The sequence below is a fragment of the Raphanus sativus genome, chromosome 4 (genome assembly GCF_000801105.2).
Source record: "Raphanus sativus cultivar WK10039 chromosome 4, ASM80110v3, whole genome shotgun sequence".
NCBI lineage: Eukaryota > Viridiplantae > Streptophyta > Magnoliopsida > Brassicales > Brassicaceae > Raphanus > Raphanus sativus.
The window spans coordinates 37,362,810-37,386,898 of record NC_079514.1 but is presented as its reverse complement, the minus strand read 5'-3'; the positions used below and the strand labels follow the sequence as shown (position 1 = coordinate 37,386,898).

At 33.7% G+C, this 24,089-nt stretch overlaps 5 protein-coding genes across 6 annotated transcripts; 3 read left to right on the top strand and 2 right to left on the bottom strand.

Annotated features, from left to right (window-relative positions):
- Positions 1-188: 188 nt before the first annotated feature.
- LOC130511338 (uncharacterized) lies at positions 189-2,796 on the top strand. The gene is made up of 2 exons (XM_057008271.1): positions 189-1,427; positions 2,557-2,796. The coding sequence occupies exons 1-2, from the start codon at positions 189-191 to the stop codon at positions 2,794-2,796; spliced, it is 1,479 nt and encodes a 492-aa protein (XP_056864251.1).
- Positions 1,759-5,876, bottom strand: LOC130511618 (uncharacterized protein At3g43530-like). Its single transcript, XM_057008846.1, has 4 exons — positions 4,773-5,876; positions 3,919-4,653; positions 3,681-3,842; positions 1,759-3,560 (listed from the first exon to the last, which is right to left on the bottom strand). Exons 1-4 carry the CDS (start codon positions 5,415-5,417, stop codon positions 3,126-3,128), a joined length of 1,977 nt encoding a protein of 658 aa, XP_056864826.1. The 5' UTR covers positions 5,418-5,876; the 3' UTR covers positions 1,759-3,125.
- Positions 5,877-5,885: 9 nt separating this feature from the next.
- LOC108853343 (protein root UVB sensitive 2, chloroplastic) lies at positions 5,886-8,491 on the top strand. 2 transcript variants are annotated; one of them, XM_018626764.2, is made up of 10 exons: positions 5,886-5,969; positions 6,071-6,208; positions 6,284-6,372; positions 6,480-6,564; positions 6,657-6,716; positions 6,811-6,904; positions 6,991-7,088; positions 7,321-7,500; positions 7,601-7,723; positions 7,824-8,491. In XM_018626764.2, the coding sequence occupies exons 1-10, from the start codon at positions 5,958-5,960 to the stop codon at positions 8,247-8,249; spliced, it is 1,305 nt and encodes a 434-aa protein (XP_018482266.1). In that variant the 5' UTR covers positions 5,886-5,957; the 3' UTR covers positions 8,250-8,491. The 2 variants fall into 2 exon arrangements, with proteins under 2 accessions (XP_018482266.1, XP_056864827.1); XM_057008847.1 differs by having other exon boundaries at positions 5,908-5,969; positions 6,068-6,208.
- A 3,309-nt stretch (positions 8,492-11,800) lies between these two features.
- Positions 11,801-13,456, top strand: LOC108851648 (transcription factor MYB14). The gene is made up of 3 exons (XM_018625108.2): positions 11,801-12,093; positions 12,191-12,320; positions 12,874-13,456. The coding sequence occupies exons 1-3, from the start codon at positions 11,961-11,963 to the stop codon at positions 13,361-13,363; spliced, it is 753 nt and encodes a 250-aa protein (XP_018480610.1). The 5' UTR covers positions 11,801-11,960; the 3' UTR covers positions 13,364-13,456.
- Positions 13,457-20,373: 6,917 nt separating this feature from the next.
- Positions 20,374-21,286, bottom strand: LOC108849708 (protein LIGHT-DEPENDENT SHORT HYPOCOTYLS 3). The gene has a single exon (XM_018623300.2). It carries the CDS (start codon positions 21,133-21,135, stop codon positions 20,476-20,478), a length of 660 nt encoding a protein of 219 aa, XP_018478802.2. The 5' UTR covers positions 21,136-21,286; the 3' UTR covers positions 20,374-20,475.
- Between the last annotated feature and the right edge of the window lie 2,803 nt (positions 21,287-24,089).

Sequence of the window (24,089 nt, the reverse complement as noted above, 5' to 3'; positions counted from 1 at the left end):
TGAGGGATAGGGATAAACCCTAGATTATTCAATTGTTCTTGATAAATTGTAGTAAAACTGAATAACTGGGTACAACTGGTAGAATTAGGAAAACAGGGAAAATTCGAATAACTGGTAAAACTGTAGCAGGATAATAGTAGGGGAAATTGTAGTGAGTTTCTTTTGTTTGTTCCTTTTGGCAGGACACAATGAGCAATCACGTCAGAGATATACCTGGTAGTCCGAAAGAGAGCTACAAGATGTTGTATAGTTATTTGTACATGTTAGAGCAAGTGAATCCGGGGACAAAAACCTGTTTGAAATTGGATGATATAAGTAAATTTGAGTACCTTTTCATAGCTTTGGGAGCTTGCATTGAAGGGTTTGCAGTTATGAGGAAGGTGATAGCTGTGGAGGGGATACGTCTGAAGAACGGTGGTGTTTTAGTTTTCGCGAAAGCTCAGGATCCTAATGGTCAGAGGTATCCACTTGCGTTTGCAGTAGTAGATGGTGAGAATCTTGCTAGTTGGACTTGGTTTTTCGAGATGCTTAAAAGTGTTATACCAGACTCTTCTGAACTGGTTTTCATTAGTACAAGAAATCAGAGCTTGATCTTCGCCATAGGAAACGTGTTTCCACAGGCTCACCATGGTCATTGTTTATGGCATTTGAAGGAAAAGGTGAAATTGCATGCTTGTAACGTCAACAAGAATATAGTCGGGCAAAAACTTATGGAGTTGGGCAGATATTACACGGTTGATGACTTCAATTCTGCTTACGACTCATTTAAGATAAGATGTCCTGCTGCGTACAAGTATGTGGAGGAATGTGGTATTGAAAAGGACAAATGGGCAAGGGTTTTTTTCCCACGTGATAGGTACAACTTGGATACAAGCAACACTCTGGGATCAATGAAGAACGTGTTTAAAGAGGCAACGAGGTGGGCCTTAATACCAATGCTGGATTGTATCATTAGGAAATTCTCTGATTGGTTCACTCAACGGAAGGATGTTGTTTCTAGATCAATGAATACAAGACTGGTGCCTCGGGTTGAGAACTACTTGCACGATCTATGGGCTGTTGCACATAAGCTACCTGTGCGGGAACTTGATAGTTACGAGCTTAAGTACGAGATCACTGACGCTGCAGGAAAGGTGTTTTGGGCGACCTTGGTTGGAAAAACTTGTACTTGCAAGGTGTGGGACTATGAAAAGTTCCCTTGTCTGCATGGACTGGCAGCTTATATCTATTTCGCTAGGAATGTTGATGGCAGGCGCCTTGATATCCATGAGTTGTGCTCAAAATACTACTGGACGGAAATGTGGCATTTGGCGTATTCCAGAACACTTAATGTTGTGCCCGACATGGCTTCTTGGAATGTACCAGATCAGATCAAGGAGGTGAAGATCATACCTCCAGATCGCATCAAGCGGCAAGGAAGGAAAAGGGTTTAAATTTGGATGAATTTGGAGTAATGCATATTTCGAGTAATGCATTTGGGTACTTGATTTTATGTTGTAATCTCTGGAACTTTGTTTCATTTCGTGTTGTGTCGTGTTGTATGACTTGGAAAACTGCGTAAAACTTGAGTATAGTCAATTTATAACAAAACTCGGTTATCAATTTCAGAACGTTTATTTTTTTTTGTCAAACAAATTAAATGTTTCTTTTATAAATGAATAATATATTTTTAATGAATTTTAATGTAATTTCTGAATTTTAGAATAAAATTAACAGATTATATAATGAATAATTACTAAGTAAGCAGAAAATATATTTTTAATGTAATTTAGGAAAAAAATCTTTGTTGGATTCCTTGTCTATTTATAACAAAACTCGGTTATCAATTTCTGAAATTTAGGAAAAAAACTCTCACGTATCTCTTACGAGACCTTGCAATTCCAATAACACTTTGTTGGCCAAAGACATCTTACAAACGAAACTTTCGAGTTATATCTATTCGCTAAATATAATTGCATGGAACTATATAAATAACAATTTAAACTAGTAATATTGAAGGTAAAACTAGATAACCAATTTAAATAGATTAGTAACACTAAATAAATTAGAAACCGACAAAAATATAACTATGACCAAAGTTGGGAATACTAGTATCTTGGGTATAACTAAGAACAAATTTTTTTTGGGCAATTATCTCATTTTAATATCTCACTTTCAGTTGGGCCCCTTTCAGTTTGACTTTTTCCCCTTTTTCTCTAGCCTCTCTCTCTATTTCGGGTCTCCCATTTCCCCATTTCCTCTCCCTCTCTCTCTCTCTATTTCGAGAATCGAATTCTCTTCCCCCCCCCTCGCCGAGCAAGTGAGATGGAAAAAGTGAAGATGGAAGTGGGTTCGGGTTCGGGTTCGTCTTTATCGCAAAGGAGCCGCCGATTTTCTTGTCTGAGGTTGTGTCACTGTGGCTTGCCAGCGAAAATAAGGCAAGCTTGGACTGACAAAAATCCTGGTCGACACTTTTATGGCTGTCCGCGCTTTAAGGTATGAATATATGATGGAATCTGGATATAATGGAATCTGGATTTGAATTGGGTTTGAATTTTGACCTTCCCCTTATTGCAGCTTGGAAATGAATGCAAGTACTTCTCTTGGTTCGATGAAGAGGATGGTACAGAATGGCAAAGGAGAGCATTGCTTCAAACCCGTGATGAAATCCGAGAGAAGAATAAAGTGATTGAGCAATTACAGAAGACCATTTCTGAAATGAAAAGTCATTTGGAGAAGAAGAAGACAGGGAAGGGCGGGAATGACGAAAATGAAGAAGATGACATTGTTAGGAAGTTTGAAGAATTGTATGCTTAGTTTAAGTGTGGTGTTGAAGAATTAGTTTTCCTAGTATTTATAGTTTTCCTAGTATTTCTAGTTTTCCTAGTTTTCATTAAGTTCTCCTAGTTGTCCTAGTTTTCATTAAGTTCTCCTACTTTTCCTAGTTTTCCTTAAGAGGCACATTCAAAATATAAGATTGCAACATCCATGATAACAAGATTGCAACATCCATGATAACAAGAACAAGTTCCATCCAACATACCTAAAAAGTCAAGAGGTTTCCAACATCCACACAACAACAAAATAATGGGTCCAACTTCCCACAAAATACATAACCGAGTTTACAAAATACATAACCGAGTTCTTCACTCCCCGCTTCCTTGCCCTTCATCCATAGCTTTCTTCATAAACGCCTCAAACGGAACCACCATCCTTTCCTCAAACTTGTCCATTGTCTTCTTAACTCTCTTTAGCTGAGTGCCAATCATTTTCACTTGTTTGATCAACTCCTCCATCATCTTCTTCTGGCTTGCGCCTCCTTCCTCTCCACCTACTTCGTCATCCTGATCTTCGTCATCCTGATCTTCGTCGACAGCCTCTTGTGCATTTGGATCACGCGCAGCAACGTCTACATCATACATCTCTTCAAAAAAGACTGAATGTCCTTCTGCAAGACGCTTTACCCAACTGTCAATAGAAATATCATCGACATCAACGTCGTCCTCCTCTTCAGTCAGCTCTTCCAAAAGAGCTACTTCTTCTTCTGTCTTGGTAGGAAGGATGCTGTGGATATCCCCTGACTGATACCAAAAAAGTAAAACCAAAAAATAATACATGTTAGTATAATGCTACAACATTTTCAAAGTTTGTAGCACAAGAAACATTACAACATTTTCAAGATTGTAGCAGAAGAAACATACCGTTATTTTGTCCAGTTCCCGATTCAATTTTGAAAGTGAGAACCCTTTCATCCCTGCTGATTTAAAGACTGATCTGCACATCCTAGGACAGTCTATATCGACGTCTTCAACCTCTTGTCTGAACTTCAATCCAAACTTGGGAATTGCCTCAAAAGCAAGCAACTACATACCAATCATGTACAAACACTTAACACAATAATATTAATAAATGATAAGGTAATTATCTTCAATTGCTTACCTCCAGTGGCAGACAGAAACCTGGAAGTGGCCATAAAGTCTTCTCTCTAACCCGACCTCCAAAATGATCCATGGTGTGCGATATCTCCTTAACCATGTAATCAAACGAGTACCTCCCCCATGGAAAGTTTTCGCAGAACTCGAGATCGTCCACAGCTCTTTGGAAGAATTCCAAAACATCTTTGGCGCCTTTTCCTACTTTCGTTTGCGCACAGATAACACTTCCTAAAAAGAACAAAACCATCATCTTCAGCCGGTCTCTGTGTTCTCCCATAGCCAACAGCTTCGCTTTGACATCCTCAAGCCTTATTGATTCTCCCTTCTTAAAATGGCGCTTCACGAACTTTCTATCACCAAACTCCTTATACCCAAGTGGATAGTTGCGGCAGCTAAGACCTGAGATCAAAGCGTGTTCTCTCAGGCCATAGCGGATGGGAACACCATTCACAATGAACCACACTTCCTTCCTCTTCGAGCCATCCACTGTCCGCAATAGCAACATCCACATTCCTTGGACCATGTGGTTTGAGTCCTTCTCCATGTGGAACACGTGACAGAATTGTGGATGCTTCTCAAACCACTTCCTCTCAGTATCACTCATCTTCGGTTTGAGATTAGCAAATGTAACCATAACGTCATTGACGAAACATTTGGTCGCTATCTTTATTTGTTTCTTGTACTCCGACTCATAGAAGTACATCCTCAACGGTTTGATTGCCTCGGTTGCCTCTAATTCCTGCAAGTAACATTGTGTTCTACATCAGTTATTCAAGTACTAAAACATAGTTCTCCTAAGTTATCCGAGCCTTTCCTAATATATTTAGTTAAACCCTATTCAAGTTTTACAGTTATTACCTCTTCTCCTTGCCCGAGAACCCCGTCACCATCACCATCAACATTTCCTGATTCCGCTTCCAATGGGGGTTCCTTCTCTCCTTCTTCTTGATTTTCATTTTCGTTTTGACCTCTGTTCTCTTCGGGAGTCCCGTTCTCTTCGGGAGTCGGGAGAGTCCCGTTCTCTTCCTCCTCTTGTATTTCTTCTTCATCTTTGTTCTCTACTTCTTCATTGCTATTTCCTTCTTCATCTTCATCTTTATCTCCATTTTCTTCTTTATCTTCTTGAGATGCATCGCTGTTTCCTTCTTCCTCTTCATCTTCGTCTCCATTTTCTTCTTTCTCTTCTTGAGATGCATCGCTGTTTCCTTCTTCCTCTTCATCTTCGTCTCCATTTTCTTCTTCCCTTTCTTTCTCCTTCTCCGATTCTTCTTTCTCTTTCTCCCGATCTTCTACATCCTTAGCCGGTTCTTCTACTTCATTCTCCTCCGCAACTCCCACGGTTCCAACAAATTCAACCGCCGGTGATTCCTCATCCGTCGTTTTTCTCTTCTTCAAGTTCTTCGGTTTGTTCTTCTTCGAGTTCTTCGAGGTCCCGCTCTTTTGCGGAGGAGGATCCGTTGGAGGAAGCCTATCCTTTCTCTTACCCAGCCTAGTTTCAACCATGATTCACACGTTTTCGGTGAATAATCGAAGGGAAATCGAAGGAATCGAAGTGGGATGTTCTAGGGTTGGGATACGTTTTCGAATTTAGGGGAAACCGTTTGAGAGAGAGGGGGGGGGAGGGAGAAATAGAAATAAAGAATAAAGGGGAAATTGGAGAGACTCCACTTGGTTTAAATCGAAATTGAGTGGTTATTTGGATTCGGGTTCGAGATGGTTAAAATCGAGATTGGATCGGAGGGTTTAAGTTGGATTGGGGACGGTTAAGTCTAATTTATGATCTTTGGTTCGTATTTCAATTCGATTCGGTTTTCCCTCCGGTTAAACTTGGTAAAACCCGTAAATAGTTTACCTTCCTTAGGGTTAACTGTAAATTCCAGCAATTCGCCATTTTATATTTTTTCTTTTTTGTTTCATGTCTTTCAAAGATTGACCGATAAGGAGGGTGGGTATAAGAGATGATGTCCCGTTGTTTACCACCACCTCTAACGCAATTTTCAGTCGCGGCGGTTCACTCAGAGCTCCGGCGACTCCTCCACAAAGATGCAGTTTCTGGTCGGATTTTTTTTTTAGCTTTTCTCAATTACGTTTTACAGCTTCATGCTACGATAATTCTCTGAATCAACTGAACGAGTTTGGTGAAATTGAAAAAACAGGAGAAGGTGAAAATGGTAAAGAAGGAAGAACCGCCGGTGACGGCGAATAAGAACAACGAAAGCTCTCCCCTTTACTGGTACGAAACTTCAGATTCCGTCTCTCGCCGCTTCCACTTCGAATCCGACGGCCACCTCTCTGTAAAAATCTCTCTCTCTCCCCTTTGCTTTTATCACTTTAGAATTCGAATAGTTATCATGTGTTGTTGGTTTTAGATGAAACTTGTGGATGACGCAAGACCAGTTCCTCAGAAGATGGTTGAGTCTTTTCTTAACAAGTTCTTTCCTTCTGGATATCCTTACAGGTGGGTGACTCAATGCCCTTACTGTTTATGCTAGAGAAGGACTTTTCATTGTTTGTAGGTTTTAATAACCCATTGAAAGCATTTTTTTTTCCTTTGTTGTGTTTAAGTGTGAACGAAGGATATCTTAGGTACACACAGTTTAGAGCACTTCAGCACTTCTCTAGTGCTGCGTTATCAGTCTTATCCACTCAGGTCTTCTTCTTCTTCTTCACTCTTGCTGCTTACTTACTTGAGCTGTTGCAATGGATGGATAGTTTTTATTTTCTGTCTTTCCTCCTCTGCAGTCACTGCTATTTGCTGCAGGCTTGCGGCCTACACCGGCTCAAGCAACCGTCGTCAGTTGGGTATGTTTCCACCACTTTTTTTTTAATTCGTTTACACTGTTCAGAGCCTACTTGTAACTGGAAACCCTTTTTTTTGGCTATGTTGGTTTGATAGATTCTTAAGGATGGGATGCAGCATGTGGGAAAGCTTATTTGTAGCAATTTGGGTGCAAGAATGGACTCTGAGCCTAAACAGTGGAGGATCGTGGGTATGCAGCACCCTTCTCTAAGCTACATGTTTCTTTGCTAATTTCTTCAGTGTCAACTGTAAATCGTAATTCTTTTGTTTTTTCAGCTGATGTGCTCTACGATTTTGGTACTGGTCTGGAACTCGTTTCTCCTTTATGCCCACATCTGTTTCTTGAACTGGCTGGTCTTGGTAACTTCGCTAAGGTATATATATCCTCTTCTTCTTCTTTTTTAATTATGCAGAATGCACTGAATCTTTTTGTCCAAATCCAAAGGGGACTGAAGTAAAATGTTCTTATAGAATGGCAGTGTCTACCTTCCTCAACAGTGAAAATAGCTTTCTAGAGACTATCTTATCGTAAATCAAACAGCTCATTGGTTGATTGTAGTTATCTCTGTGTTTCACATTTTTCTGGCATTGTTTGATTTCAAATAGGGAATGGCTGTGGTTGCAGCACGAGCAACAAGATTGCCGATATATTCATCTTTCGCCAAAGAAGGAAACCTCAGTGACATTTTTGCCAAAGGAGAAGCTATCTCTACTCTTTTTAATGTTGCTGGGATTGGTGCCGGGATTCAACTGGCTTCCACAATATGTTCGTCAATGGAGGGAAAGGTAACTTCTCCTGCTCATCTGCTAGTCTCTGTTTGAGAATGCTTTCTCTATTTGTTTGCTTTGCAACTCGCTTGTCTTAGAAAACATTTGGTATCTGCAGTTGGTGATTGGATCGATTCTTTCGGCTGTACATGTGTATTGTGTGGTAGAGCAGATGCGAGTAGTACCAATCAACACACTGAATCCACAGAGAACCGCTTTGATTGTGGCTAATTTTCTGAAGGTATATATATATATATATTCAGTTTTAGTTCAGTCCTCTTAACACCATCTAGTTAATTTCTTTTGTGACATCAAATGTATTATTTTGTAATCTGTTTCAGACTGGTAAAGTCCCGAGACCTCCTGATCTAAGATTCCAAGAAAACCTACTCTTCCCGGAGAGACCAATCCAAGATGCAGGAAACGTGAGAGTAGGAAGAGCTCTGCACAAAGCTGTGAAGCCTTCTCAGGTGCAGAAACTAGAAGAGGTGTTTGTAGAAGAGAAGTTTCTATTGAGTCAAGGCAAATCATGGACCGATATGGTCTTGGAGCACGATGCAACAGGTGAAGATGCGTTGCGAGGGTGGTTAGTTGCAGCCTATGCCAAGATAATGGGAAAGACATACAATGACCCTGATGATGTAATATTGCAAGACGCTTATGACAAGATGAACGATGTCTTCAGTCCGTTTTTGTCTCAAGTCCAGGCTAAAGGATGGTATACCGATAGATTTTTGGATGGCACGGGAACAAGATTTGCTTGGTAGCTCTGTGTTTCAGGTGTAGACACAATCTAGTGGTTGAAGACTATAGAGTCAGATTGTTAGGTGAAAACCAAAGTGTTGTGGAGAAAAGTTTGAAGGTACGGTTCTTGTCCTCGTTTGTACTTCTTTTGGGGAGGGTCGTTGTTAGGTCTACTACAATATTTTATCATATGATTTCAAAGTGGAATCTGATGAATACTTTTTATGAAAATATAATTGTTTAAAGTAAAAAGAGTTGTTATCTCTTTGTGGTTTAAGATTTGTATTTTCCATGGTCAAATCATGTGTACTGGCAATTGTTTTCCTTAGCCCTGGACTCTTTAGTCTTTGTTTGGGATTTTTGTTGCCTGTTGTTGAATGTATTAATCTAATATTAGTTAGACGAAAATATCAAAACTATTTTATACATAGATTTTTTGTTTAGACAGAAAACTTGAATCATGATTTTCTGTAAAACATGGGTCCTATCGAATTAGATTTTAAATGAGCATATTAGAGCATGAGAATGAGAATGAAAGGTGTAAGATTTTGGTTCTGTTTCAGCTGGACAAGACTAAAGTTTCTTTTTTTTCTGCTTAAAAGACTAGAGTTTCTCTATGGGTAGTTATTCTCAAATGATAAAGACTTGCATGAAGACAGACCAGTTAGGTTTAGATGCTTGCGAGATTTGTATTTTGCTTGGTGAATGGTGATAGAAGAACGAGGTCTTTTAGACTTAAATTATTTTCAAAATTCAGATATAATTTTTTAATTCAGATGTAATTTTTTATTCCTATAATTAACTTTTCCAAAAGAAATACAGTAGATGAAGATTTTTTTTGGGTGATTAAATAATTTCAAATTATTTTAATACTAATATTCAAATATTTAAATTTACGTTTTTCAGTTATTTTTGCAAATGATCTAAAATATGGGTAATGCGTCATCAGCTGCGTCATTTACCTATAATTGTAGTCTTGAAGAGTGTCGGAACATGAGAATAGATAGTTCATAGTTGGATCATTTTCAAGAAGATAAATGACGGTCTGACGTATTGAAGAGTGAATTTTAACTTTATAAAATTTTGTTTTTACATGCACCTGTAGATCAATAATGTAACTCAGCCGACCCTGGAAAATTTACAAAAAGAAGAGACAGAATTAGTATTTAATATTAAATCGGACCTACTAAAACCTATATTTTGTTAGGTCATTATCCATTTGTACATTTTGAATGTAATTTATCAATTATCAAACAACACTTGCATTATAAAACATGGACCTTCATAATTGGAGTAGTGTTAATGAGAGAAGATAACCCGCATTGTATCAAATAAAAAATAATTATAAAGAAACGAAAAAGAGAAAAAGAAAGTTTGTAAAAGAGAGCAAGATCCAAGTAATGATGGAAATAGATGTGGATGATCTTTGTTTATCTTAGTCTTTTTCTAGTGTTATAGTTTTGGTCCAAATACATTTAATTTGAAACACTATTCAAAGTTGCTTTTAACAGAGACAAACAAATAGTTTTGTGAAGAAGTTGTAGCTAGGTGAGGTATGCAATTATTAAGCCTGTAGGAAGTTAAGAACCCTGAATCCATATCACAAAATTATCAGTAAAGTCCAATATTTTCGTACTTATTGTGATATCATGGTTATGACCATTCTACTTAATGGCATTCCATATGAAAGATATGCTTCAATGTTTAAAAGAACATTCAGTAAATTATTTATTTAGTTTACGAATTCGCTGGTTTCATTGATTCAAATTTCTAATTACTAGCTAATTATAAATACTTTTTGAAACCATACACATGATAAAGACTTTTAATATAATAAGAAGTTGGGAAAACAAGAAACGAAAAGAGGTCACCAAATCATAGCAAATCATTTCAAAGTTTTGTTTTTTTGTTAACATGATCTCACATTATATAAGAAAAGAGGAGCCCCTTTTGTACCTACCTACTTTGATGTCTGTGATTTCCCTCAACTCAATCTTGACATCACAAGAGTTTTGGCTCTACATACCTATTTTTATTCATCATAAAATGTATACTTTCTAATAATAAAAGTGTATAATAGACGGATAGAAAAAAATATGATACTTTTTAATGTTTCTTATTGACTTATATAGGTCCAACAAGATTGATTGAAATTAAAAGTTTAGTTAATTTTGGGCCATCATCTGATTGTAATTGAGCACTAACAGCCTCTTTCTTTGACATTTTTATGTATATATAATTTGGACACTGCTTCCCCTTACATTAGTGTTATTCATATACTCTTTTTGAGTCATTTTTTTCTTACTCAACTCAATATAGTTTTGGAAAAATTGTTTTTAGACCAAAAATGAAACTATGTCATGTTAGTCTAATTTCTATTTTATATATTTTTTCTTCTAATGCCTTTTACTATTTTTGAAAATAAATAAAATAAATAGTTTCACAAATAAAATAATTGGAAAAAGTACTGATGAAATACCTATATCAATTTAGTAATATTGTTTTTTCCCGGTTCTAAAAATATTTAAATCATAATATTAACAGAAAATAGAATTGACATTCTACGAAATAGAAAATGAAATCTATTTTTTCATAAGATCTGATATGTTTAGAATACGTGTTTAACATAAATAATATTACTCTAAACATAGGTTAAGCAGAAAATGTGTTTTCCAAACATTTCTAACAGTATATTTTCAGTTGGTTACTCTTGGACCGGTCTTCTATCTAATTCAATTGTTAGAAATGTTTAGGCAATGCCTTTTTTTTGCACTTTGAAAATATTTATTTTTTCCTGATTTAGTGTATTTATCATTAAAAAGATCACTTTGTTGTTTATTATTGAAACGTTAAAAAAATGCAAAAACCATTCAACTCTAACGATTTTGAGAAACGTATCATACGAAAATTAAAACACAAGTATCATATATATAACATTATATATGACCATTCAACTAGAATTTAAAACCTCTATCAATCTATCATGTATTTGTAATTGTACGCTGCAAATATTCATCAGCTTTCGAATACTAAAACCATAGAATCATTGATCAGGACAAATATCAGATCGAGTTTAGAAAATTTGTCCACCCTTTTCTAGTGCTATACTGCTCATGTGCTTTTACATAAATATCATTTCTTCTTTTGCATAAACTTAAAAAGCAACTTTTCATATGGAATAGTACAACGACATAATATGTTTTCTTTTATTATAATTAGTAACGATTGAAATTCATAGAATTTTCATTATATTCTTAAATGTTAGAAACATTTTAAAATTTTATTTTTGTATTAAAAATGTAATCATTTGTTTACTTTTTAACATACGTAATACCTTATAAAGTTTCTCTGATTAAGTTTCTTACTATTATATCGACCTCACCTAAACGAAGTTACCATTGTATTAACTTTCTCATGGCTAAAAAGTTAAAGGAAACACAACTTTGGACAGTGTGAATCAAAAGTATGAGAAATTTTCAACTTGGAATTGTCTCACGGTTGCATTTGTAGTTAACTAATAATCATTTTAATCCATATTATTATATGTCTATATATATATTAATAAACAGACTAAATCTCTGCATCGCATACTTCCTTTAAACATTTGGCTTCTTTAGCTCTCACAAAACTCCATATCCATCCAACACCTGGCCGTCTAATCATCTTTTTCTTACTCATTTGAGGAGAAAACTACTAAATTTTGGTTTATTTTCTTGAGAGTTCAACGGAGAAAAATGGGAAGAGCACCATGCTGTGAAAAAATGGGGATGAAGAGAGGACCATGGACTCCTGAAGAAGATCAAATCTTGGTCAATTATATTCATCTCTATGGTCATTCTAACTGGCGAGCCCTTCCCAAACACGCAGGTAATTTTCGTTTATTTTGTATATTTATTATATATCTATCACTACTTCTTGATCTGTAAGCAATACTTTTTGGTGTTTCTTTTTGGAAAATTCTTAGGGTTACTTAGATGTGGAAAAAGTTGCAGACTTCGTTGGATCAATTATCTGAGACCAGACATCAAACGTGGCAATTTCACTCCTCAAGAGGAACAAACTATCATCAATCTACATGAAGTGTTGGGCAACAGGTTTGTCTTTTTTATTATTTAGAGAGAATTAATCATCAATTGGTTCAATGTTTTATTGAAGAAGGATCAAAAAATGTTTCTGGTTCGAATATTTTGTATTTTCCTTTGATTTTCTTCGAATCCCTTTTACTCTTTCTTTCTTTTGCTAACTCCCATTTTACTCTTTCCACTTTACAAGTTTTTAAATGATTTATTTTAATTTCCAGTTTGCAAAATATTTTAATTTGTTTTTAACACTGTGGGGCTGAGGAGATTCATTATACATACCCGTGATTTACTCAGTCTCGAAAGATTTGTTTTCAGAACTTTTAAAAGAAAAAAAAAACAACCTTCAATGTTACTCTTAGACAAGATACGCACCTCGATCATTGCAAAACATATGGCGGCATATGGCATATATTTAGCTTTTGTTTTGTTGTCATCTTCTATGTATCTCCATATTTTCTGGTTTAAGAGGCAATATTTAACTAATAAATTGATGAAATCCATAATATATCATATGTAAGACACTTTTCTAATAGTGTTTACTTTTGTTTGTTTGTTATTAATTTAGATGGTCTGCGATTGCTGCAAAATTGCCAGGACGAACCGACAATGAAATAAAAAACGTTTGGCACACTCATTTGAAGAAAAGACTCAACAAAAATCAAAACAATGGCGGAGACACCAAAGACATTAACGGTTCTAACGAGACCACACACGAAGACAAAGAGCCTGTGATGGTCCACACAACCTCTCCGCAACAGTTTTCAAATAGCACTACGACACTTGAGATATCAGAAAATAATAACAAGGACGATACGATGTCGTACGAGGATATTTCTGCATTGGTTGATGAGAGTTTTTGGTCGGACGTCGTATCGGTAGACAATGCGAGTAACAATGAGAAAAAGATCGAAGGTTGGGAAGGATTACTAGAGAGGAATAGTGAGATATATAGTTATAATAATTCGAAGTTGTATGATGATGACATGGAGTTTTGGTTTGATCTTTTCAGTAGCTGTCGTAGGATTGAGGCATTTTCCGACATACCTGAGTTCTGACTTTGAGTTTATGTTGTTTCTGTCGTTGAGACTTGAAAGAGCCCATTTGTAAAACCAAATGAATAAATTTAAAAGTTGTTTTTGTTTCCTCTACGTCCGTCTTTTTTTCATGTAAAATAGGAATCGTTTACGTCACTGTAATCAGAGTCTTTCCCGAGATCCATTTCGAAGTCTTAACCGTAGTAAACGAATATAATGATGTGTCCATCTATTAGTAGTCGCATTCCGTTAATTTCCATTTTATTTGCCTTATTTTTTTTGACAAGTAATTGCCTTATTTTTACAAAATGTTTTTCCATTAAGGTCAATGCTTTCAAAAGCTTCTGCAGCCAAATTTCCAAGACTCCAATATACAAAATACGACAGATCATGTATTAAGTATTTCAGTTGTCTATCTATTATAGTTTTATACCCTTCAATTTGTATATTGGAAATATTTTTTTAAAAATGTATATTGGAATATTTTCCCATTTGCGGATATACTTTATCCATCAACATCAGTAATTATCTCTTATTTACATTATTATTTAACTTTTAAATGAGTACATAAAAATAAATATTATTATGCAGTCAAAAGCTCTGGATGGTCACTAGTCTAAGTAAATATCGACGTGTGTACACCATTCGGTTCAAATATCATAAGCTGATTATTGGATTGAGACTATACGATTGAACAAATTAGAATGATAAAAACGTGATTAGAAAACGAAGAGGTAATAATTAAAGTTTACGCATACGTAATATCACACTGACATTGTTCTTTAACCTTTAAATATGAACATCATCACTAAAACATTTCTCTATTTTGTTAAGGCTTCACTGGTTCACGTTTTAAATCTTGATAAACTAAGAATATTTTATGGACAAACAAACAAAAGTCGGATAATATATCACACCAGAGCTTTTTCGAAAGGCACTCGCTTAATATAATAAATATACGGTTTTAAGAACTGTTTTGGTTTTGGTTTTAGCTTTAGTCTATTATATCAAATTTTATGGATTTTCATTAATTGATGATATAATATTAAAATTATATAGAGGGTTCATGAGCCTTCAGTTAAAGAAAAAATTTCAATGAAACCTAAACAATATATAAAGAATTTAAACAAACTATTTAATTGTCAAATATTTTTAATTATTTTTTGTAACAATTATTTTTAAATTAAAATATTTTTTAACATAGTATACCAAAGTATTAGTAGTATTTAGTGCATCGATCGACATATTCCCTTTAGCAGTATATGGTAATAAATATAGTTACATAATATATATCTGAGGATTCTCAAAACAATATTCTTTAAAACATTATCTTAGAAAGAAATATTAAGATTAAGTAAAGATTAATTATAGTACTGATAAATCTTAATCTTTAAAACATATCCACTCTCATGGAATATAAATAATATATAATAAAATATTTGGCCAATCCACTCAAGATTGTTAAAAATGAATGAAATGTTATATATAAAATATGGTCACTTTCCGACTATTCCTCTCGTGGTTAATTAGAGGTAATTGGACTATTCTTCTTGTGATTAAATTAGACGTCTCGAAATTATCATGATTCCATGAACGCTTCATACACTGTTATTATAACATAACATTAAGCTATGTAATCAGTGAAAGTGATGAACGATACCGAGTTGTGTAATTAAATTTTCTTTTCTTTTTTTGACAAACTGAACCCTTTTAAAAAAAAAACGGATACAACAAACCATGACGTGGTTTGGTTCAGAGTGATTTTATGTTTTATACGTGATCCATTCAGAGCCGTGCTCACCCTCAAAGAAAAGAGGCAACTGCCTCAGGCCCCCAACTTTCTCATCTAATTTTAGGGTCCCATTTATCACATTGGCTTATTTCTTTTTTACTAAAATAAATTAATTGATAGAGGAAAAATGTAAATGAGCTATTTAAAGTTTTTAACTAAAACAAATACCAAAATATGTTATTTTATGTCTTTATAGGATGTTACTATAAGTATTGTGGTATTCATCTTATGCATGTGGTAGATTGTCTATATAGATATGTTATTGATGTTTGGAAAAAAATATGTTATTTATTAACTTCAGTTATGTTGTCTCATGTTTATGATGTTTTAATTATTTTCTTAATGTATTACCTATTAAATTATTAATTGCGTTTCATAAATTATTTGACGTAATAATCCATATATAGCTACCCTAAAAATACAAAATATTGTGTATATATATAATTAAATTTTTTTATTTTTCTTTGTAAAACAGAAAATGATTAGTATAAAGTTGTAAATTTCAATCTTGTATAATTTTTTAAAAAAATCCTAAAGTAAATTTTATTTTATTGTAGTATACATAATTTTCTTACTGTATAATTTTTTTTTCTAGCAAAAGATTTTTTTGAAACATATTTTTGCCTTAGGCCCCAGAAAACTTTCGCACGGCACTGGATCCATTCCTGCTGCTTCTTCTTCTTGAGAAATTTCAAGCTCTGTCCATATTCCATCTTATGCTTTCTCGTCTTTCCTTGTACTTCTCTTGCACAGCTTCAACTGTGAAAACTTTCTTTTACGAAACAACTCTTTTGTTTTAAATACAAAACTAAATCTGAGCAACTGAGAACAACAATGGTTAGAATATTAAAGCTAAACAAAAAAGAAGGATATCTGTTATAGTCCAATCAGTTTGACCAATTGCAGTATTGTTGCACTTCGCTTACAGACAAACTGACGCTTTAGGGCAGCGCTTTGCTTCAACTCTTTTTTAAACCGAGCCGGTAAAGAAAGCGATTTACACAAACCGTTATTTAGTTACAGAGGCTTTGGTTCTCTCACGCTATCCGATTCCTTCAACTTTGTCGGACCTAAAATTCTAAATCAGGGCTAGACTCAATATGGGCCGAGCTAGTTTTACCCGTCGTAACATTTCGGTAGACATACGGCCCATTGATGGCTCTTCCTCTGCGTTTTGTTTGGTGATTGAAGTCCGTTTTGCTTTTCTTCTTTTATAACAATCCCAAAAACTTTCTAGACTCGAAAACTAATTCCAAGTTTTTGTATCCGGATACGCAATTAATTCATCAATATGACACAGTTAGACACAGTTAGCTGGCAAAGACGAATCCAACTCAGAACAGAAGTCTTGGCCAAAAAATTTTTACCATCTGACCAAAACGACTTGGTTTTCTCTACTGTACTAAACTGCTACGTTTCTTCATGTCCTTAAGTTCTTGAGCAGCGCAGCTCAAAGAGAAAGCGCTGAAGCGAGCTGGTCTGAACATGTGTTGCAGAGAGTGAAGGAGCGAAAAGATGCGAAGAAGAATAAAAGATATGAAAGAAACTGAAAACAAAATTGAAGACCAGTCAAGAACTTGCAACTTCAACTTGAGCCTTTAAACTTGTAGACTATAATCTTTATTCTTTTTTGTATCATTTTTGTTGATTTCGAGTAACATCTAAAGAGTGATATTGAATTCTTTTTTCATTCATTTTTGCTGTGTGATGTTCTCAGTAACCATTGGAAGTTAATTTTTCCATTTAACTAAAAGAAAATGATAGCCAAGTGAAAAGGTGAAAGCTTTAAAAATCCAATTAAACTGAATTGGGTCTGGTTTGTTGATTTCGATTCAATCCGGTCATGCACAGAAACATAAATTTTCTTTTTGAACTTTAGGAACATAAATAGGTTTGCCTATTTCTCTCAAATCTTGTTTTTGACTTGAGCAAAGAGATGTTAGTTTTGGAGTATATTATACGTGGTGGAGTCTCACATGGGTTTCACTAAATATAGGTTTGAGGGGGGTAATGATGAAACAAGGGAATCATGAGGAAATTCGGGGTCCCTCATTTCAATGTCTACTGTCTCCTCACATATATTTCTTTTATAAATGAAATATCCGTATCGATTCTAAAATGTGAATAATTATGATGTAAATTATGTAATAGTGCTAACAATTAAATGGGTGTGTGATTCTTGAAAGGTCCTTCTTTTTGTTCTAACCATATATGGAAAGGCCATGATACCACATCTAAAGTCGAAAGGCCAAGTGATAATTCTCACTTCCAATCCACATCAAATCTACAAAATATTCTCATAAATGAGTATTACTCATGAATTAGTTGAGATGAAGTTTATGGTTATGTTATTATTAGTGAGGGTTTTTCTTGCCAACCCGGATAAGTGCGCTATATGTAACTGGAACAAAGTTTCATTTTAGTTTAATAATCAACTAAAATGCATCAATGCCATCGTGTTATTATTTCATACGTCATGCATGAAATATGTGCAAGACTTTGTTATAGCTCGAAGTAGAAACCTTGTATATAGAGACTATAATTTTTCGGTTGTTAGAAAAGAAAGACTATAATTTTTCGATAATATTGTCGATCGGGTCTAAAGGGAATACTTACCCAATATGATATTATTATTTTAAATTATTGTCCGCTGGTTTTAAATCATAACAAAAACGAGAAGAAAGACCATAATTTGTCCTGATGATATTATTATTTTAATTATTGTCCGCTTTGTTTCGAAGACTTACATATATTCAAAATTTTCCGATCGAATCGAAACGAATAACAAATCAAACCAAATTTAACGGATAAAATACTCAGTCCTATTAATGTTTTAGTGTTGTAGATATGTAACTAACCAAGTTTAAACTGACATATATATTTATATGAGTTATATTATGATTTCCACATTCCAAAAAAGTATTATGATTTCCACATACGATGATATAACTGAAAGATATATAAAACATAGTAGTAGATCAGATAAGTCAAGTCATTTTCAGTTTTATAGATACTAAAACTGTGGGTTTGAAAACTTTAAGTAAACTGAAATATAGAATTACAGAGTTGTTTTATCTTTTGAATTGGACTTTACAAACAGAAATTTCAGAAATGGACAAGAACAATAAAGGTTTGTAAGTTTGGGGTCTCTGAGTGAGTGCTCTGTGAGGAACAACTTACAGAGACAAGACAAGTGAGAGACAGAACTCTGGCTCTACCTCTATCTAACACACTCATGAATGATGCAACACTACACAAGGAACCAAAACAAATTTTATTTTATTGCTTTTGCATTATTTATATTTATTATATTGTTTCACTATGTACAGAAACTGAGGTGATCAAAATACCAATAGTATACAAATAAGGTTTAAGCTTACTATAAATACGCTATAACATATGTTGTTTGATTTTCAAACATGTCAAAAGACTGCTTCATCTGCCGCACCTATCATTTGGATGCTAACTATAATATTAATTTAATTTTATACTAATGCGATTGAAAATCTGTCCAATCAATACTTTCTCATCATGAATTTGTCGATTTTCAAAATTTTATTTAAATATTAAATAAGACATTTGCCCTTTACTTTATGACAATGACTCCAACAAAAAATCATAAAACCCATTACAAGAAATAATTTTCTAGATAGCAAACAAATTTACTGAAAACAAAAATTTTATATCTCTCTCATTGTATATGTATGTATGTATGAATATTTATACGTATATTGTTTACAGGTACCATATTTACTATAACAAGTTAACAAATATACCTAAATGTTCAAAAAAAATTCTTTCGCAATTTCACAAATCTAAAACGGTTTTATAACGGTTTAGTATCCCGAATAGTAACAAAAAAATCATTACGCAAAAATGTATCATTTAATATATTTTATGTATTGTCATCTTAATAGTAGTAGCATTATCAATATGAAATTACTGTTTCTTAGAGTTATATTGATATATAGAGTTATCTTATCAGATTCTTATTTTGAATCCTACGGTAGTACCAAAATCATGCTACATAGCTTGACAGACATATTTTGAACCAAAAAAAAAGATGCTTGACAGACATATCTACTTAGCAAATTGATCTCCAATCCGCGATTGGACTACATATATACATAAACAAAATGATCCCCATCCTCGATTATTAGCAATTTCATCTTCATGCACGTTTCGGCGTGCAATACAAATTGAGACAATCTTTCTATGGTATTAGGGAAGCTCTCAAGTGAGTTATCGAACTTGACCAGTATCTGATCAAGTGAGTTATCAATATAGCAGGATCTAATTATATAGTATATCAGGTCATTCAAAAGCAAACTAAACTTCAATATGGTACATGTAATTAAGACCATATATCAGTTACAACATATCACCAGGGTAGCACATCATATGTGCTTAGAACCTAAGTTATTGGGATCAAGTAATTCGCATTATTATATCTAGCTACTGGAACGATACGCAGAAAGGTGTATAAAAGAATTTAAATAAAAATATAACACCGTACATATCAATTATAACCACCATATATGTTCCGTAATTTTCTAGGGTTTATGCAAATGCCCAAACATGCACAATGTTGTTAAGTAAAAATATGTACTAGAAAAGATAAAAAAGTTATGAGTCTAAAGAAATTTAATATATTTTACATGTTGATGTCGCTTATGAAAAAAGTGAATGAGTAAGAAAAAAGCATATGACTCACAGGTAAACTTTTTTCATTAGAAGATTATATTGTTTCAAACGATTACACAATGAAACTATACAAGATCGGACAAAAGTAATTAGTTAATTTCATGAGTTTAAAAACAGATAGTGCATCAATCAATGTCAAATATTATAAGTATAATAAGACCTCAAGATGCTTCATTTCTAATGATAGACTTATAGTTTACAGTCCCTATTAGACAACGACCACTGTTTACATCAAAAGAATAAATCAATAAAACAATTCTAGGATATCATCATACTCCACAAAACGACCTAAATTAAACCTAAGACCTCTCTGTTTTAGAACCACATCAAGCCGAAAGATGATGAAGAAGAAGACCAGTTTTCTTGATGATATATATTTACATAATATATATACACATACATGACTGCATATCTTGTGAACTTCTATTTTATTAGATAAATAAAAATTGAAACCCTACCTTACTTATCCCCCCCCCCTTCCCCCTTTTCACCAGATACACTAGTAACAAAAGAAAGTTCTTCTTCTTCCACCAGATTCTAAAACCAAATTTAAATCCACATAAAATTAAGAAAGACACAAAGTCATACTTCAGATTACATAAAATATTCAATTTTGATTTCTCTTAACTAGATATAGTTACATCTCAAACTTTGATATTTGAGTAGTAGAACTAGTACCCGGTAACATTTGAAACTGCTGGTGGGTAGCTACGGCGGAAGAAGAAGAGGCCGACAACTGAGGAAGAGGACGCTTTCGCTTCTTCTTCTCGTAGCTAACACCTCTAGCTTTGCTTTGCGTATCTCTAACCTCCCTTAGATAAAGCCTAACGGCACGAGCTCCAAATGGATTAGTCTCAGGCTTGCCTCCGTTCTCTTCAAAAGCTGCTCGAAGACGACCGATAAGAGCGTCAAGACTTCCCCAAGCTTGCCGGAGAGGACAAGGACACGGTGCCGGAGGATTAGGATGGCCGTAGAAGTGACAAACGGTCGTGTGGACTTTTGTCTTGCCGAATTGGTCCAAGTAACGGAGAAACTCGAGCACGTGAGCTCCACTGCATCGGGAAAGGGAAAGCGGTGGACGGTGGTTCCTTAGGTATTGTCCGAACGTGTTCCAGTCTCTCCTCTTCTGGTTCTCGTAACGGCTTGAGTTTGCCGATGGAGAGGAGGATGAAGGTGGTTGTGTTGCGGTGGCTTCGGTGACGGAGGAAGAGGAGGAGGAGATGTTTGCGATGATGCTGAGGTTTGTGGTGTCTGCGTAAGCCGAAGAGCCTTCCATCAATTGGGGAAACATATCCATTTTATGGATGCTTAGGTTCTAGCTACGGATTTTTCTTGATTCTTGATCTTTAGAGAAGCTAAAGTTTTTTGTTTGTGCGGTTGGGAAATATAAGGTTACTTTGTGAAGATTTATATCATGTTGTATCAATTATATATTATTTTGAGTATTTATTATAAGATAATAATTAAAAATTTCTCGGGGCAGTTTTCCCTTATTTTTAATATTGGTTGAGATAAGTGGACTATAGTTTTCTGATCTTTACACTATCAATCCATTGTTTGTTTTGTCTCTATTTCATATGCCGGGTTTGGTGTCTCTATTGTAATATGTCGAAACTAATGTCGGACGAACTGAATAGCCTTTTTGGGGAAAAATACTAAACGAACTAGGTGATGACCTGCGCCCTGCGCAGGGTGAATGGACTAAAAAAATTTATAAGTTTTAATCTATAGATATTTAATCTATATATTTATTTTTATAGTTTTATTAAATTTTAACTGGCTTGGAAAACATAATAATTGTAGACGAATAAAAGTAACTTCAATTAAATAATATATGACTTCAAAATTAAGTGGACTGATTACGAATCAAATTCAAAAATATTGTCCATTATTGTAGACAACAAAATCTTACAAAAACAAACTCGTTACTGGGTGAAATACATGTTGGATTTGATCTCTCTTCTCATCACCTGAGATCTCACAATATAAATATATCCTAATATTTTCATTGCACTCGATTTCATTGTAGTGTAGTGGTTTCGAAATCTGTAGGCTGTGATGTCGTTGATATTAGTTTCCCTAGGTATATAGTCATAATTGATAGGGTTTAGACCGACAAAAGATTATAGCCAAACAATTATTCCATGTCCAAAATTAGATCCAAATAATTTTTAACTTTTAGTTTCTGATTTTTAAATTATAGAAAGTATTATGATTAAGGAATCGACATATAGGATTTTCTTAATTATAGAAAGTATTTTGACCATAGACTTAACCAGATTCCAAAATAAAAAATTAAATGGAATAACTATTTGTCTATCACCATTTATGTTGATTCTTTAACTAAAAATTTTTGGTGCTTAAGTTAAGAGATTACATGGAATTTAATTTTAGTGTTGTACAATCAGTCAAGAAATCGTACCAATTATATATTCTTATTCAAGTTTTTATTTTTCTTTCAAATCATTTCGGCGCAAATGGTTAATGTTTATACCTAAACGAATAATTATTGGACCAAGAATTGATGATCAAAGAAAACACGATAATAATTTTTAGTTGATAAGAATTAATAAAATTTCGGTGATCTGTGATCTCTGATATAAATATTATCTTATTTTCTTTCATTATATAAGTTAATGAAACACATACACACACACACATATATATACCTACAAAAAGTATTATCGAATTTTATTTCATTATATAAGTTAATCTGTAATCTTTTATATAAATACATACACAGACACACACACACACACAAATATTATATATATATATATATATATATATATATCAGAAGTTATGTATTGGTTGTAAAAAAATAGAAGTTATGTAATTTAATACGTACATATATAATAGAAGTTCTATATACAAATTTTGTTTATATCTATTGCATATGGTCTTGTTTTGGAATATTGTCCAACAAAAAATAAATGTAACATTTCAGAAAAATAGAAAAGAACATGAAAAATGTATACATTATGTAATGCTAAAATGTAATGCTAAAAATGTTTTGAGAAGAAGACAATGGTGAGGAGATGTAAACTAAAATGTCTAGTGTTTATATATGAAAGGCGCCTAGGTCTAGGGTCTGGACGATATCATAAATTACGAAAACGATATTTCGGTATTCAAATTAAGGCGCGAATATATTACTTGCCTTGTCACATAGCAGCGAGATATGTTTGCTAAAGTAAAATAGGAATGCTACTGAAGATTTGGTCACGCCAATTAAGAGTAAGAATCAATCATAGACGATCACATATTTGTTTTAAATTTTTCATGATGATATTGTATCAATCAGCAACGAAAACATATCCGTTGAAAGGCTATATATAGAAATCTCCTCTTTTCTCTATCACGTCACCTTCGTGATTGATTGACAATAATTTATTTCATTCCGTGATTGACAATTCATATTTGATTCAGGAATTATGACATTTGGCTTTCCTTTTATAACAAATGTCACAAAGAGTTTTTATAATTATGGTAACTAAAACTAAGAATATGCCTCAAATATGAAAAAGTGTAAGAAATATCGCTAATCATATCAATTAAGCCTAACAATCAGGTGGTGATTGAGTTAATACGGAAAGATTGCGATCTGATTAGGGACTGAATCCTAAATCAATCATGCTTTGCGAGATTTCATAATCAGGATACAACCATAATTATTCCTTGACTCGCATACCAAATTGGGAGATTTTATATTCATGATTTGCGAGATTTCATATTTAATAATGGTATTTTTTTAGATATGATTATGGCTGTATCATAAAAATAAAAAAATATAAAAATTACGATAAACATAAAATATAAAAATAATAAAATAAAAATTACGATAAACGGATAAAATATAAATAATGTAGAAAATATGACAACTACCACTATTATAAGTATGAGCATTATATTAACAATAAATATATAAATATATATGTTCTTGGAACAAAAATATATATATGTTCTTTTGTTGCAACAAAAAAAATATATTTTATGTTAGTATGAGCATTATAACTTCAGTTGAGAAAGAATACATCACCAAAATATAAAAGAAGTATACATAATGTTATTGTCTGTATAAACATAAACTATAAAAGAGGCATATAAAAGTGTCATTTCCTGCGAGCATTATAACTTCTGTATAAACATAAAATATAAAAGAGGCATATAAGATGTAGTTTATGATTTAGCATGAACGTAAAGCATTGGACATTAAAAATAAGCACATCAATTCGACACAAAGCATTCTAG

Excerpts from the sequence above, each read along its gene's own strand:
- LOC130511338 (XM_057008271.1), top strand. The coding sequence starts at position 189 with ATGAGCAATCACGTCAGAGATATACCTGGTAGTCCGAAAGAGAGCTAC. Across the intron at positions 1,428-2,556 it reads AGCGGCAAGGAAGGAAAAGG|CTTGGAAATGAATGCAAGTA; the intron begins GTTTAAATTTGG and ends CCCTTATTGCAG.
- LOC130511618 (XM_057008846.1), bottom strand. The coding sequence starts at position 5,417 with ATGGTTGAAACTAGGCTGGGTAAGAGAAAGGATAGGCTTCCTCCAACG. Across the intron at positions 4,654-4,772 it reads TTCTCGGGCAAGGAGAAGAG|GAATTAGAGGCAACCGAGGC; the intron begins GTAATAACTGTA and ends TGTTACTTGCAG. Across the intron at positions 3,843-3,918 it reads GTTTCTGTCTGCCACTGGAG|TTGCTTGCTTTTGAGGCAAT; the intron begins GTAAGCAATTGA and ends ATTGGTATGTAG.
- LOC108853343 (XM_057008847.1), top strand. Across the intron at positions 6,565-6,656 it reads TATCAGTCTTATCCACTCAG|TCACTGCTATTTGCTGCAGG; the intron begins GTCTTCTTCTTC and ends CCTCCTCTGCAG. Across the intron at positions 6,717-6,810 it reads AAGCAACCGTCGTCAGTTGG|ATTCTTAAGGATGGGATGCA; the intron begins GTATGTTTCCAC and ends TTGGTTTGATAG.
- LOC108851648 (XM_018625108.2), top strand. The coding sequence starts at position 11,961 with ATGGGAAGAGCACCATGCTGTGAAAAAATGGGGATGAAGAGAGGACCA. Across the intron at positions 12,094-12,190 it reads AGCCCTTCCCAAACACGCAG|GGTTACTTAGATGTGGAAAA; the intron begins GTAATTTTCGTT and ends GAAAATTCTTAG. Across the intron at positions 12,321-12,873 it reads CATGAAGTGTTGGGCAACAG|ATGGTCTGCGATTGCTGCAA; the intron begins GTTTGTCTTTTT and ends TTATTAATTTAG.
- LOC108849708 (XM_018623300.2), bottom strand. The coding sequence starts at position 21,135 with ATGGATATGTTTCCCCAATTGATGGAAGGCTCTTCGGCTTACGCAGAC.